At 39.3% G+C, this 15,810-nt stretch overlaps 1 protein-coding gene across 3 annotated transcripts; it reads left to right on the top strand.

Moving 5' to 3' along the window:
• The first annotated feature begins 4,869 nt into the window (after positions 1-4,869).
• LOC6575009 (Y+L amino acid transporter 2) lies at positions 4,870-15,163 on the top strand. 3 transcript variants are annotated; one of them, XM_044008135.1, is made up of 10 exons: positions 4,870-5,147; positions 10,745-11,067; positions 11,552-11,798; positions 12,748-12,821; positions 12,890-13,035; positions 13,118-13,332; positions 13,405-13,634; positions 13,697-13,949; positions 14,107-14,168; positions 14,424-15,163. In XM_044008135.1, the coding sequence occupies exons 2-10, from the start codon at positions 10,774-10,776 to the stop codon at positions 14,424-14,426; spliced, it is 1,524 nt and encodes a 507-aa protein (XP_043864070.1). In that variant the 5' UTR covers positions 4,870-5,147; positions 10,745-10,773; the 3' UTR covers positions 14,427-15,163. The 3 variants fall into 3 exon arrangements, with proteins under 3 accessions (XP_043864070.1, XP_015023273.1, XP_015023272.1); XM_015167787.3 differs by lacking the exon at positions 14,107-14,168; XM_015167786.3 differs by lacking the exons at positions 4,870-5,147; positions 14,107-14,168 and adding an exon at positions 7,675-7,783.
• The last annotated feature ends 647 nt before the right edge of the window (positions 15,164-15,810 follow it).

Genomic DNA, 15,810 nt, shown 5'->3' with positions numbered 1-15,810 from the left:
GACGGACAGACGGACAGACGGACGGACAGCAAGACGGACATTGCACAAAACCAATATACTGATTCACTTTCGTGAATGAGTATAAAAAGAAATGTGAGCAAATTAGAATTGCTTTTTGATTGATATTATTTATGAACATTTGTTCAATGCTACGAATAATCCACGAGGTCCCATGACCTGCAAAGACTTCCAGCGAACCATCAAGATGACAAAAATTAGAGACAGAATCTGAGAACTGACCAAACCCTTACCGCAAGAGATTACCCACTCACCCAAGACGCCTAAATAGACATCTAGATGCCTGCAGAGGTCTGCAGAGAGATCAGTAAAGTATGAGACCTACATGACCTGGTCTTGCTCTATATATGTCGAATACCTTTATATTATCTTTATCTGTACCTATATATATATCTATATGGTCCAATAAAATGACCGAGTTAATTTCTCTTCAGTTCAAATGTCCTAGAGTCTAGTAACTAGACAAACAGAAATGAGCAGCAGATGAAAAGGTTTGACATTCTTGGATCATAAAGTTATATTGCATACTTTTAGGACATTAAGCACTAAGTGGAAAGTGACTTAATAGGAATAGCCGCTAAATTAAGTAAAATATTCTCATATTTCTTATCATCTGTATACCCATACTCTCATTATAATCTGGTCATAGTTTCTTATTCATATTCATTTAGTTCTACTCTCCATTTCATTTTAGCAAATTATCCATCATCACACATGCATCGCACATTTGCCAAAGTTTTTTGCATCTCAGCAATACTTTTTGTATCAGCGCCGAATAAATACTACTTTCTCCAGTCTTTCAACTAACTTTCGTACTTTATGAAACTTTTTGCGCACTTCTATGCAAATGAAGCCAAGCATTTAAGTTGCAGTCGTTATGCCAGCTCAAGGCCTCTCAGGCACTTAGCACTATCCATAATTTACATTAGCTGAACGCAGAAGCCACCAATAGGCAGCTCCGTGGGTTAGCTCCAGTTGTTGCGGCTGCACAGACACCAGGCCACAGGCATTGCGAGTGAAGCGCAACAAACCCGCTAACAAATCCATTATAAGCTTATGCCAAAAGCGTTGTGTAAACTTTTCACACGAATTGCCAGTTTCAGTTTTTCAGTTCCCAGTTCTCAGTTCTCAGTTCTGAGCTCTCAGTTTTTCATTTCATGCAGACAGGGCGGTGCAATTATTTTAAATGCGGCGACAACGCCACGATGCCACCAAACCCAAACTAACCAGACTGGCAAATGGGTTGGGACAAGGGCATAGCAGGCGACCCGGCTCGGACGCAAACGCAAACGCAGCTGGAGCTGAAGCTGGAGCTGGCAAATGGAGTCAAAGTCAAAGCCAAAAGCCCGCGACGTACGTGCATAATTAATTCAGTGCATAAATTCAAGACGTTGTCTTGCCGGAAATGCGGAGCGGGTAACTCTATGAAATTATAAACTTTATCCTTTACAGCCGGAGAGCCTCAAATGGCTGGCTTTCTGATGCGCCGATGTCGTCAGATGACTAACTGCACATGGCTCTAAATAAATTAAGACGCCAACAGACTGTGCCAAGTCGAGATAGCCCAACCGGTGGCTGGGTTTGCGCATAGCTAACTCTAATCTCGAATATATAATCGGCTCTAAGATGAGCTGAACGAATGGAAAAAGATGAGCAGAAGCAGGTAAAGCTGAACATACTCAAGCTATGTTAAATGTTAATGTTTATATTATTGTTTATGTTAATGGTATTGCTAATGTTAATGTTAAGATTTTGGTTAATGTTGAAAGAGAGATAATGTTAAAAACGATATTTGTTCTTTTACTTCTTATTATTACTTTCCATTCTTTCTATTTTAAATTGGTAAAACAATATATAAAGAAATGCTCCTAAAACAATATTTAATTTAGAATATACATAACAAGTTTGAATTTGAAAATGCAACACTATATTAATATTTATAAATATAGCTTGACAAAAGTCTATTCAAATATTTATCAAAAAGTAAAAATAGATATAAATCGAATAATTTGTATTTTACTTAAATATAACTTTTCTAAACAATAATTCTTCTATAACTAGCATACACCACCCGACGATTTTCTATTTATAGGGTATATAACACAGTATGAATTGGCAGTAAACCGATTTCAGCTACTGTCGTCCGTCCCCTGTCCCCTGTCCCCTTTCCCACGGGTCGCCTCTGCTCTTTATTTTCAGCTCTTTCAAGTGCTTTTGCTCTTTGCATTTTGGCATTGTCAGCAGACGGCGTCCTCTATATCCTTTGATGCCTGGCAGCAGGCTCAAGACTTCAGCTCCTGGTGCTGGTAATTGAAAACGCAAGTTTATTTCGCACTTATTATAAGTGGGCTGAGCCGTAGGCGTCAATGGGCACTGGGCGTGGCCGCATTGAGTTACCAGCCAGTTGCGCAGTTATTGTATTAAGCTGATTTTTCGACAGCAGCAGCAGCAAGTTTGTAATTAGGAAAGTTTTGATTGTGCCTCGTGCTGAATTTCTTTCATATTTCTCACACTCGCACTCCATGTGCCTCAAATTGATTTCCCCCTTCATGGAAATCAACATAAACCCATTTCATGGCAGATGGCTGCACTTTGCATAAGCACGGAGCCCAGCCGTAGGCCTGCAGCTCGAGTCGAGGCTATCGAAAGCAGCTTTGCAACTCATTGGAGATGGTAGCAGGATGCCTCCTCACATGTGCCTCCTGCCAGGAAGCGCCTGCATTCTGCAGCAGCCTCCCAACGAACGTCTCCAACTGTCCAAGTAAGCGGCTTACCGTCAGCTCCCACTGGCCGGGACCGCCGAAACAAAAAATGTTGTAAAAAAGTTGCGAACTGCATGTAGAATTATTCAAAGCTCGTTCGTGCGCAAGGCGATAGCAATAGAAATAGCAATGGGCGGAAGGTGTGGCATATGAATGCATGTGAGCTTTTTCCACGTCTGACATTTACAGTCCATTAAAAAATGCAAATCACATGGGAAGGCATTAAAATTTTTTGCCAAAATGAAAAAAATACTTATGGAAAAAAACTAAAATAAAACATGCCCCACGAATCGTGGGCCACGACATCCAGAAGCTGCTCCAATTCGAACAGTTGGCAGCAACAATTACTGTAGTCACGTTGGGATCAAAGAGCAGCAAATAACATCAGCGTGACATGGAAAGTCTAACAAAGAAAAACAAAATATGGACGAGAGCTGGACAATAGGCGGGCTGTGCTGCCTGCCAGCTCGCCAGCTCGCCAGAGGAGTTGATTGGAAATGCGTTCATATCCTGGTGGCGTGGCATCCGGCGTGAATCGCGGACACACCAAACGAAACTCTGCAGGCGCAAATTCAGGTGGACATCCAGGTCCAGGCTCGCATGCTTGTGCCCGATGATTGATTTTGCCCCACCTTGCAAAACAAACTAATAAGCACCACAGGCCGTCCGGAGGCAGCCAGATGGACAGGTGACAGCGCTTTTATTGTTGTGCAATAGTGCGTAGGTGTTTTTTGCAACTGCATACACACATGCCAAACACACACACGCACACAGAAACACACACACCCACACACGCATATACGCACTCAGGTATGTGGGTATTTGATGGCATGTGCACGGATCTTAAGCGCACAACAATGCTGCTTGTACACATGAACAGTTCGTAAACAGGATCAGGCTGCTGCACACAGAGTGCATCGGTTCTCACGTTTTTACTGCTATGAAATACAAAACGGTAAGTATTTACATAAAAACATCAATGCAATGAACGCTTGATTTAAAACTAACCAATAAATTTAGCCAAACTAGGCCTATGCCAGCTTTTATTATATAATATCCCAATCGAAATTCATTCGTTTGACTAAAGGTCAAAAATTTTAATTTTTAAGAAGTATTTATAGCTATACAAATCCATTTTATTTTCTTAGATTTTATGTGTAATTGAATAAATGCAAATAATCTAAGAACTATAGATTTAATCTATTTATTTTTTTTAATAAAACAATTTAATAACTAAAATTGTTAAATGGTAGTATGCAAGAGCTTTTTGATAATAGAATTATAGCATAAAATCACGTTTCTCTTACTGTAAATAATTTGTCTTACTATTATTACCGCCATCTGTTGGTTAACTAGGGTACCCACCATTGAAATACTGCTTATCACAGCATACTGCACTGCTTGCAAAGCTGTTCAAAATAGCGACCTCAACAAGCAGTTTAACAATTGCTTACGTACACAAGCTGACTGCTACACCGCATATATGCCTAGGAAAATGAACAATAAAATTCTAATATAAATCGATAGACTCTTATCGGGTTGCTCTTGAACTTCAGTGCAAAGCTCAATTCAGGACATGCGCAGAGCAACCTTCGCTGACCTTATCCACAACAGCAAAAACTGCTGAGGAGAGCCGCAAATGTCGAACAAAAGCAACCCAAAGCACATTGGGCCATTGCTTGGTGCGCAAAACAAAAGGCGCGAAGCCAAAGCCGAAAAACCCAACGGAAGAGATGAAGAAATGGCATAACTGGACGGACAGAATTTGATGAATGCCTTCGCGTAGCTAACGAGCAGCGCAAGGGTTGTCGTCGCTGTGATGCTCGAACGTATAATTTGAAGTACGCAACCGATTTTCAGAGCCAAACCTAATATAATAAGAGAAACAACAACGTGACTGGCCAAAGCACAAGCTGCGACCTTTTTGAGTTGTTATTGTTGTTGTTGTTGTTGTCGGTTTGGTTTTTTCTTTCGACTTCGTGTCTGCAAACTGCAAGCTTCATGCTCTTAGCATCCTCTTATCAGAGCTTGTTTTTCGACACGTTTTTCGTTGTGGTCCGGTTCTCAGAGGCTGTAGCCATACGCTGACTTTTAGTACACTGAGAATTGTGGCCACGACAGGGAACAAAGCTGTGAGGCTCCATCATTTTGCTAATAAATATTAATAACACCAAAACTGAAACAAACAAAGTCAAGTGTGAAAAGTGTAGTCAAACTTTTAGATAAATATTTTATTTTTAACACAAATAAATTGCGAAATTGAAAGATGAAAGCGTTTGTGCTATAAATATGCTGGGGAGACCTTGACATTGTGCTGTGAGAATAAAACAAGGAAAACGCGCTTTTGATTAGCAATAGACAATTAACGTAAGTTTTCATTAAGGAAACCCCACAAATAAAAAACTTCATTTGCCTAGCCCACTGAGCTGGACAAGAACTTTGCCCTTCTGACGTTCGCAAGGCTATTTCTGGCTGCAAAGATGGACGCGAAACACAAAAAAAAAAAAAAAAAAAGGCGTCCCCCAACAATGTCAGCGTACGCGCATGTGACGTCACAGCACGCCCATCTATACATCCAACCACACATCCATGACCAAACACCCACGCCCACACATATACCATATATATGGGAATATTCCCAGCTCAACGTCACCCCGTTCTGTAATTGTTAGACGCTTTGGCGCCACGTAGATTTGCATTTTTTAATACAATTTGATTTTTATTAGTTTATGCCTTAACTGAAAGTCTGATGCAATGCGCTCAATCAAGGTGGTCAGCTTTCAAGCGAAACATGAGACCTTAGTAAGCTTGAATCACTAACCGCACGAGCTGTTCGGAAAGCCCTGGGCTTTTCATTAATCGCTAAATTAATATACGCTCAATACCCTATCCAGTGTCCTGCAGGGTGTGTTGCCATTGAGCGATTTACGCGTGTGAGTATCAAATTCGGGCTGCTCCCTAAAAGAAGATTATAAAAAAAAAAAAAAAAAATTAAAATAAAAAATCAAAACAAAATGCTAATGTATTTATGCGTACTGAAATCAATATATCTTCAGTCAAGGCTAAGCGCCTAATTTATTGCCAATCGCAGCGCACAACAAAATTGTAATTTAATAAAGCTGCCCAAAGATAAAGTGAAATATATAACATTTTACCAATTTACGAATATTTGTATAATGAACTGAACAACAGAATGTAGCTAAAAGTATTTTTAATTAGCTAAAGCAAACTTTATAAGCGAATTAGCCAGTTAATCAAACGGTAAGGACAGTTACTTGCCATACTTGTTTCCATATAATGCGCATATACTAATTTCATGAATAATCAAATGAATACACTCTTGATACAAATACATAATATTCAATATATGTATGTGGGTATAGCGCTAATAATTAACACTTTTCTACCTCCATAATACCTCATAGAATCGACTAAATCACTAGCTCACTCAGAAATCAATAAATGTGTTCAGATTGCATTAAACCAGTTATCCTTATGGTAATTCAATTAATCGAAAGCTATATCGCCAATATCTGTCACGCCATTTGGACAAAGCTCCACGTCACACCTCACACGTCACACGCGAGAGCATCTGAGGTATCTGGCATCTGGCAACTGACATATGGAATTCGATTTGCATACAGCATCGGGATCAAAGCTAAGCAAACCATATTGTAAATCACAGCTAAACAAGCAGACGTCGACAATTTGAGATTCAAATGAAATTTACTTTTAACGACTCTTAAAGCATGTATACCTTCACTCAATGACGTTTTTGGCGCCCCAACACTTGTTTGCTTAAGTGACTAATGGACCTGAGCATGAGCTTGAGCAATGCAACTACATAAAGCACTTCAAAATAGAACATAATAGAGAATAGACAACACATGAGCCACTGTGAGGCAAGCTCTGCAGACTCTGAAAAGATTTCTGAGTATGTTCGCTCCAGCCTAAGAATACAACTTTAATCAAATATAAGCTAAATTGCGTGGGTTATTTGTGTGCCTTATGGCGAAATTGCAAACGTCTTTAGTTGAGTCCATTGTGACAATCGAGGCAGAGAGAGAATTCGCATTAAGATATCGGACAGACGGTGCCCTGAGTGCGGATATATTCAATTATAGAGTAGCTAACAAACGACAAACTGTGGGATTTCAAATCTTTGATGCTGCCATCTAATTTGCATAACTAAGCGGATGACAAAGTGTGAAAGATACAATTCATTATGTGTATTGTATGCACATCTCCATGCTATAGATACTTTTGTATCTTTCACTACTATTGAGTGCTGACAGCTGGTACAGTGGAACATATGTATATGAGATAGTACATGTACTATCTGACTATTGTGTACCATCTCCATCTAACTAAATTTTGGAGTGCCCCAAGACAAACAAAATAAAAAACGTGTTGGCGCAGAGCGTCTGAGCAAGCGTACGGCATTCTGCTAATTAACTAGAGTTGCGTATATTTATGTCTGTTAGATAAAAGTGACGCGTACCTTTTCCGCTTGGCTGGCAATTAAAGGCAAACACGTTGTGAGAATACAGTAAAAGATAGAAACAAAAAACAACAAACACTCACACACACTGCTTTTGTTACGGCAACAACAACAACAACAATAATTCCGATGAAAGCCAAATACACAATCGCCGTTTCAAAAACTCGTTTTCGGTTCTAAAAAATAAGAATTCAAAATTGCCGGTTATATGCGAACGAGCCCTCCAACCGAACAACAGTCGCGTCAAGCTCTGCCAACACGGCCCAAAGCTCGGCCCCAGCGCAGAGCTTTATCAGCGCCGTGTAGGTGATGCTCGCTGCCAGCCAGGCCGAGGCTCTCATGCTCTGGCTGAGATTGCGGCGGAAAGATGCCGTGTCGCAGCCAACGCTCTTTTCAGTCTGCTCTACTCGTTGATTGCGTGCGGTTCCAGCTCTCGTCGTACTTGCCCACCGCTAAACGTATTTTAGTGGCGCGAAACAGTGTAGTATCTGCTCTTGAGAAGGTAGCCAACACAAATATCAGAAAGAAAATAATTAAACAACTGTGTGTACTCTTGGCCTGGCTTAATCCAAGAAGATGTTATTTGTTCTCAGCGCGTTTTTATGTGCTTTGGTTTGGGAGAAAACCAAAGCGAGAAAACGAAAAATTGAAATATATATGTTTGCATTGTTTTTGTTAGCCCACCAATCGTAAAAGGCATAAAAAGAGCTAATTTCAACAAGTGTTTGGAGACTAATATCTTATTTGAAACATAAAAAAAAGAAGTACAGCAAAATCATTCAATTTTAATGCCCAAATTGATGCGCACAAGCTAAAGATCTCGGGAATCCAACCAGTTCACAATTTGCAATGCGATAATAGCTTAATTAGTCAGTCGAATGATGCGAAAGCTATAATATAGAATAGCAGCATGCTTATGGCACCTGTGTGAAAGAAAAATTGATAGCCAAGCCATGAATATACCACACACACACATGAGGCGATAGATAGCTACACAAACTAATTTTGGTATGATGTTTACGCTATCAAAATTAATGGATTTAATGTATACAAATCGGGCAGTACCCTAATATACATAGCCTGCATGGATCAATTCACTATTGTTGTTATTTTGGCCAAAAAAAAAAAATTAATAATTATAATAATAAATGGGGCTAATGACTGTGAATAGAAGAGTGAAAGGCCAGCAGCACATGCAAGTATGATAGACAATTGTTGGGTCTAATGGCTTGTTAAATACCAACAATTATGCTTGCCTTTCACACGCTCACATTACACAGAGATATGACTAAGAAATGTTGTGAGTTTCAGAGGAATTCCCTCTTATTACAGTCTTTGCAAGTTTCAGTTTATCCGGTAACGAGACAACCCCAAATTAAAAACTGAAATTCCAATCGGCGATTTGCACGAATTGCTCAACACTAATTTCCACACAAATGGAGTTAGATTTTCGACTCTTTTCCTGATGGTGTATAATAATTCGTTTAGCTTGGCTGCCCAACTGTGAAGCCGTAAAAGAAACTTCAGATGGCTAATTAGCAATATACCTTTATATACCCTGTACAGCCCTGTACATACACAGCAGTTTTTATCACAATAACCTTTGATATAGCTAAAAAAAAAAAAAAAAAAAAAAAAAAGAGTCAATCTGAATGCTTTGTACTAGCAGCTCATTAGTTTATTCACCTGTTTGTATTAACTGTCGCACCACATCTGTTGTTATTCTCGCGCTAATGTTATGCTAATTCATGCAAAGCATGCGCCCACTGCTGGTTCTTGTTTTGAAGGAAGTATCGCATATATACTATATACATATACCAAACACGTATAATACAAACATTGTGACCTAATCAAAGCTGAAATGCGAGAGTGTGAGAGAGAGTATTGAGTGGGCGGTTTTTTGTTTAGTTTTTTGTTTGCTTTCAACAGCCTTGAACTGATTCACAAGGAAAATGTGTTTGGAAAGCATATTTTATGGGCCAACACGCGCAGCGACTGTCAACAATCAATCTGCGGTATATACATAGCACTTTATTTACTGAAAATTTTCGATGGTTTAACGAACCCGGTGAAATCTGAACGGCATGTTTTTCCTCATCGTGTGGCTGGACCAATCAACTGATAACGAGGTCAACCACAATCAAAAGTTACAAAAGTTACGCACTGTGCTAACAATCGTCGGCTGTCAACTCTAAGATTTGAGAACTGAAATCCCATGCGCGATATGTAAAATATAGTGGTGCAAATAAAATAATCCGCCTCTTACTGGACAATGAACTTTGATTGCCTTTCACTCCGAGCAAGAGCAGAAAATGTAACATAAAAGAGAGGGAATAGAATATAATAACGAGCGCAAAGTCGTGCCATTAGAACTCAGATTTCAAGCAAACGATTATGTCGAAATAAAAACTATTTGACCGAGCTAGACACATGAGAAATAAAAATAAAAATTTAAAAAAATTAAAAAAATAAATAAAAAAATTTAATTGACTTGTATAAGACACACAAATGCACAGATTACTCAATTGGAGAATAAGCAAATCTCATCTCTTATTGTGCAATTAGCAATTAGCAGAATAGTAGAAATCATAAACAACTGACTATGAATAGTTGGATAAACTCTTCTGCCCAGTTGAGATCAACGTGAGGAACTATCTAAACAGTTGCTAAATATATCTTTGAATCAAAACAATCGTATTTCAATTAACCATACGACAGGCAACCAAATGTAAATAATGATAGCTAATTACGATAAAGCTATCAATAGATTCAAGCCATTTCAAATGCTATAGAGAATCAAAAAACGTATTTTCAAAAGATTTTCTATCATTTTAAAGATAAATTAAGAATATCTCAAAATTATCTATTATGCTTAAGATCAACAAGATATAATAGAGGGCTAACAAACTTCTTTTCAGAGTATTGATTCCAATCAGAAACTCCAATTTGAAGTCTACTTTGAGCAAACCAACTTGAATGAAAATCATTTTCCTTTTCTTGATAAACAACAAATGTTTAGCAGGAACAACAGCTAGAACAACATTAATATATATTGTATATGTATATCTGGATTAACTAAATATCATTAAAAATCTAACATATACTTTCTATATTAAGAACATTGTGCTATAGAATGCTATTATAAATAAACATACATATACATTGATTATAATATATATTAAATTAACATAAATGTATATAGTTATTCTGATCTGATTAGAAGATAACCTGACTGAAGTTCAGCAAACTGTTAAATCAAATCTAATTTGATTATAATACATTTTGCTCGTAGTAATCAATGTTATTTTATAAATTTAGCTAATCATTATGCATATACTCAACATATAATTCAAATCGCCTAATAAATATTTAAAATATTTAGATTTAATTTCTGTTTTAATCAACAATATTAAGTTTAATTTTGGTTCATTAATTTCATTTTTTAAAAATTAATATTTTTCAGGCAGCTTCTTCAAGTATCTCAGCTGCAATATGGAAACGGAGTCGCTGAACCGCAAGAACTCCTCACGCAAGAGCTCCATTGTGAATGGCAATGGAGATGCCACCACCAAGCTGACGAACGGCGATGAGACTGCAGCTGGCGATGGCGGTGGCGGCGGGGAGGTGACACTAAAAGCCAAAATGAGTTTATTGAATGGCTGCACCGTCATTGTGGGCTCGATCATTGGCTCCGGCATCTTCGTCTCGCCCACCGGCGTCTTGATGTACACGGGCAGCGTTAATTTGGCATTGATTGTGTGGGTCATTTCCGGACTCTTCTCGATGGTGAGTACTTGGAAAATATGAGAGGGCGCGTGTGTCATATAAATATTGATAAACCAATATGCAAATGCAAGAACCGGTAACACCTGTTGGCTGTTTGTAAACAGTTGGACAGGCAAAGCCAAGTAATCACTAATGGAAATGCGCATGCCAACGTAAAGCTGTCAGCAGGACCAATACTCAATTACGAATGCGGGCCGCATTTTGTCTCTTAATGAAATTATTGAAATTCTCGCATACCCCAAGCACAGGCAGACACCCACACACACACACACAGACAAGCACGCAGAACTGACACGCCCTTGTCAAGAGCACGCATTGCTGCTGCTGCTATTCAATAGAAATTAAGTATACGCTGCGTGCTCGTTGACAGTTGAGTTGAGGATATGACAGCCACTTTGGGGTTGAAGGAACCCAATTACTTTAAGAATACTTTAAACCATTCGCCGCACAGCACTCACCCATCTCTCTGCAATATCGCCTTTAGGTGGGCGCCTACTGCTACGCCGAGCTGGGCACCATGATAACCAAATCTGGAGCTGACTATGCGTACATCATGGAGACATTCGGACCCTTCATGGCATTCATTCGCCTGTGGATCGAGTGTATGATTGTGCGACCCTGCTCACAGGCCATCGTGGCGCTAACATTCAGCACCTACGTACTGAAGCCGTTCTTTCCGGAGTGCGCTCCACCCGAGGATGCGGCCCGCCTGCTCGCCGTCTGCTGCATATGTGAGTATATGAATTCCTATAACTATAACCACATAGTAGAGGCGCGTAGCATCAGTACATTCGCCTGCGTTTCGTACTTGACCTATAGATTAGACCCAATTCGAGCAGATCCCCCGAGAACAGAGTAAATATGCACGCATGTATGCGAAAAGTGTTTGCCATTGGCTTATCAGCAGCTATAATCAAAGCGGGAGTCACTTTGATTTCCGTTTTACTGTCATTGTTTTTGTTTCATTGTTATATTGTTGTTATTGTTATTGCTATTGTTGTTGGGGGTAAATAGGCTAAATAAACATCACGCAAATGATTCTCTATTTTTTTTCCTGTGTTTTGAAGGCAGACAGAGTTCGATTGGAAAAATCTAGGAACATTTTCGATTATAATTTGAAAACTATTGTTTATATATTTGTATATAAGTTATTTCTAAGCTCATCTTAAAACTTATTAAAAGGAGATGAAGTGATGTAAACTTATTTTTCTACGAAGTCAGTTTTAAAATTTTTGTTTACAGAAGTTTTGAAATAGAAATAACTTATATTATATCAGATTTATATCGATTCAGATTTACGTGATTTATAATTGCATTACAAGGCTATGTTAAACACTCTCACTCAGTCAGATGATTTATGTTAGTTAGTCCCTGACATCTCACAGTTAGTTATCCCAAATGTCAGGCCATAACTCAGGCATTTTCAGCTCGCTGTCAATCGGCGAGTGACTAGCTAGCTGGTCACTTTGTGTCTGTTTTAATGCCTATTTAATATTGATTCAATAATGCGGAATTTTACGCGCTCCAGCTATAGCAGAAAAGAAGAAATAAAGTCAATGCCTTTTACATTGTGCAAATCCTAGGTTTATTACATCATCCGCATAGTTGAGGCACCCCGAATGCGTTCGTCCAGTCTCTGGCAGCTTTGTTTTCATTATTATTTTCATTTTATTTGTACAGTGGTGCTAACATTGATCAATTGTTGGGACGTTAAATGGGCCACCGCTGTGCAGGATATTTTCACATATGCAAAAGTAAGTTAAATGAGATTTGCAACTTTATGTTGGGGCTTACTACAGAGCCGGGACATTGGCATTTCCAGCTGCTGGCCTTATTTATCATCATTGCGACTGGCATGTACCAGCTCTCTATGGGCAATGTGAAGTACTTCACTTTCGATAACAGCGATACGCGCGTGACATCCCTGGCGCTGTCCTTCTACTCGGGTCTGTTCGCCTACAATGGCTGGTAAGCGTTAAGCGGCTTTGCTCTGTCTGTCGCCCGGTTTGTTCTGGTTGCTCTAATTGGATTTGTGCTTGCTTGCTGACAGGAATTACTTGAACTTCATCATTGAGGAACTGAAGGATCCCGTCAAGAATCTCCCACGTGCCATTGCCATCAGCTGCACGCTTGTCACCGTCGTCTACGTCATGGCCAATGTGTCCTTCTACACCATCCTGTCGCCGGAAGAGGTCCTGGGGTCCTCTGCGGTGGCTGTTACCTATGCGGAGCGCGCATTCGGCATGCTGGCCTGGACCATACCAGGTGAGTGTGGTTTAGCCAAAGAATGCCAGTTAGTCAGCGTATGTTAAATATTTTCTTCGACTTCCTTCGCAGTTTTTGTGGCATTGTCCACATTCGGTGCCGTCAACGGCATTTTGCTCACCTCCTCGCGCCTGTTCTACGCGGGTGCGAATGAGGGGCAGATGCCAGAGATTTTAACCATGATTCAAATTCAACGCTTCACGCCCACACCCGCTGTGCTGGCCATGGCTCTGCTATCCATGTTATATCTGACGGTTTCCGACATCTTCGCGCTCATCAACTACGTGGGCTTTGCGACTTGGGTGAGTTTCGTTGGACTATTTAATTTGATTCGTCAGACAGTTAATTTTCTATTACCCAACAGCTGAGCATTGGCGTTGCGGTTCTCTGCCTGCCCTGGCTGCGCTGGGCTCAACCCAATTTGCCACGCCCCATACGCGTGCCCCTGGTATTCCCCATTGTATATCTAATTGCCACCATCTTCGTCACAGTCGTGCCCATGTATGCCAGTCCCGTGGAGACTGGCTACGGCATCCTCATGATACTGTCGAGCATACCCGTCTACTTGGTCTTCATTGCCTGGAAGAGTAAGCCAATATGGTTCCAGAAATCGATGGGTAAGTTGAGAAGTGGGTCAACCTGTGGCACACCTGTCTGTACCTGGTTCAGCTTCTTGTCCTTTTCGTGAGCTCACCTATAAAACGAAACTATTTTGCAATTCTGTTTCATATATGATTTACGCTGTGCTCCTCCCGTACCTTGCAATTCTTCTAGGCGGAATCACACAAGTACTGCAAAAACTGATGATGGTTGTGCGTCCCAAAGCGGCGTCAAAGGTTTTTAAGTTTGCTCCTTATCCTAGTTTTCCTAAGTTTGTTTTTCAACACTAACGACTAACCAATACTCATCCTGCCTGCCTGCATTTAATGCACTAATTACTAACAATCGGGCCCTGGGCCCGCTTCCATGTTTCCTTAGCACTCTTTAACGTGTGTGGATAACCACTTGGTTGTTCACTGTAGCGCACTCAAGTAGAACTTAGTGGCTCTCAAGTGCTCAACTAATGCAAGCAACGTTCTTCTAATTTACAGTAAGCCTCACACACTTCCTGCAAAAGCTGCTCATGGTACTCGGCAAGCAGACGAAACCAGCTCAGGTGTAGAGATTAGCGAGTGGATGGATGGTTGGAATGATGGTGGGTGGATGGTGGGGCCATTATTGCCAGAGACCACGCTGAAATTATTCTAACCAGATGGAGGAGACATCAACAGCAAATGATAGCATTTAATATATAATGAAAAAAGTATAAAAAATCACAAATCTATAACAAGAAAATTGAAAAAAATTAAAAACAAATATATAATAATAATAATAATAACAGTAATATAGCTTCTGTGCAGCAAGGCAATAACGAGTATAAGTACATCAGATTCCAAGGCTCGACGCGCTTCGATACACAAATCTCAACCTGAAAGCGTGCCCACCTCCAGCAACAGAACTACGAATAGATATATTTTTATATATGTTTTAAGCTTACACACTTAAGCCCATGCAGCGCGTATCATTGTTTCAGCATACACAGATTTCAGCTAACATAAAGCTTTGGCTCCAATTGGAGAAGACTGTAAAATTGAAGAGGAACAAATGGAAAATACAAGGGAAACTCTAAATTTCAAATTGTCCAAGGCTTTATGTTGCTTGAAGTACAATTATATATTCTCAGTTGGTTTTCGGGCATAGGAAGATCTATCAAATACGCAAAATATAATACATATATATTAATATGAATCTACATATAATTCAATTCATTCATTTGCATCAATAATTTTACTAGAGAAATTATTTAACTCGCATTTAATTTGTGATTGTATTTCGGCAGCGCTTTTAGGATCGTTGATTAAAATAGTTTAGAAATTAGTTCGACATGCTTCACATACTCAGAAACATTTTTCGCATATTAAGTTTAAGTTTAAGTATTCTTTAAGTTCACTGTGTTTTCATTCGATCTGCCGACTGCCAACTATACATATGTGTGTTGTTAAAAATAAAAACCTATCAAAACCCAGTGACCTTTGACCCCAACTACAATAGAGTTGCATTGCAAGTCGCACATATCCTATACTAACAAATTGTTCAAAACATTGCCAAGACACGACATATTTAACGAAATATTTAATTGAATTGTTAATTGACATCTATTCTGCATGTAATAATTGTTTGAATGTTGCTTTAAATGTTTTTAGCATTAAATGAAATAATAGCGGAGTATAGCCCATATAAAAACATATATATATATATATATATATATATATATATATATATATATAGATATTAATATATATATGTGTGTATTTAATATCGAATTATGTAACTGTTACACGTTGTATTTGGAATATTTAACTAACTATTTGTGTTAGCCAGAAGCCGCAGCTCCAGACGCTGCTCAACTAAAACTACGATTATGGAACATATTGTTGA

This window comes from Drosophila mojavensis, unplaced genomic scaffold, assembly GCF_018153725.1.
Source record: "Drosophila mojavensis isolate 15081-1352.22 unplaced genomic scaffold, ASM1815372v1 contig_231, whole genome shotgun sequence".
In the NCBI taxonomy this organism is placed as follows: domain Eukaryota; kingdom Metazoa; phylum Arthropoda; class Insecta; order Diptera; family Drosophilidae; genus Drosophila; species Drosophila mojavensis.
Note: the sequence above shows the minus strand (reverse complement) of the source record. Positions and strands in the feature narration are given on the sequence as shown.

Bases quoted from the DNA above. Each gene is read 5' to 3' on its own strand.
- LOC6575009 (XM_015167787.3), top strand. From the start codon at position 10,774: ATGGAAACGGAGTCGCTGAACCGCAAGAACTCCTCACGCAAGAGCTCC. The intron at 12,822-12,889 runs GTAAGTTAAATG...TGGCATTTCCAG, and splicing joins ATATTTTCACATATGCAAAA to CTGCTGGCCTTATTTATCAT. The intron at 13,036-13,117 runs GTAAGCGTTAAG...GCTTGCTGACAG, and splicing joins CTGTTCGCCTACAATGGCTG to GAATTACTTGAACTTCATCA.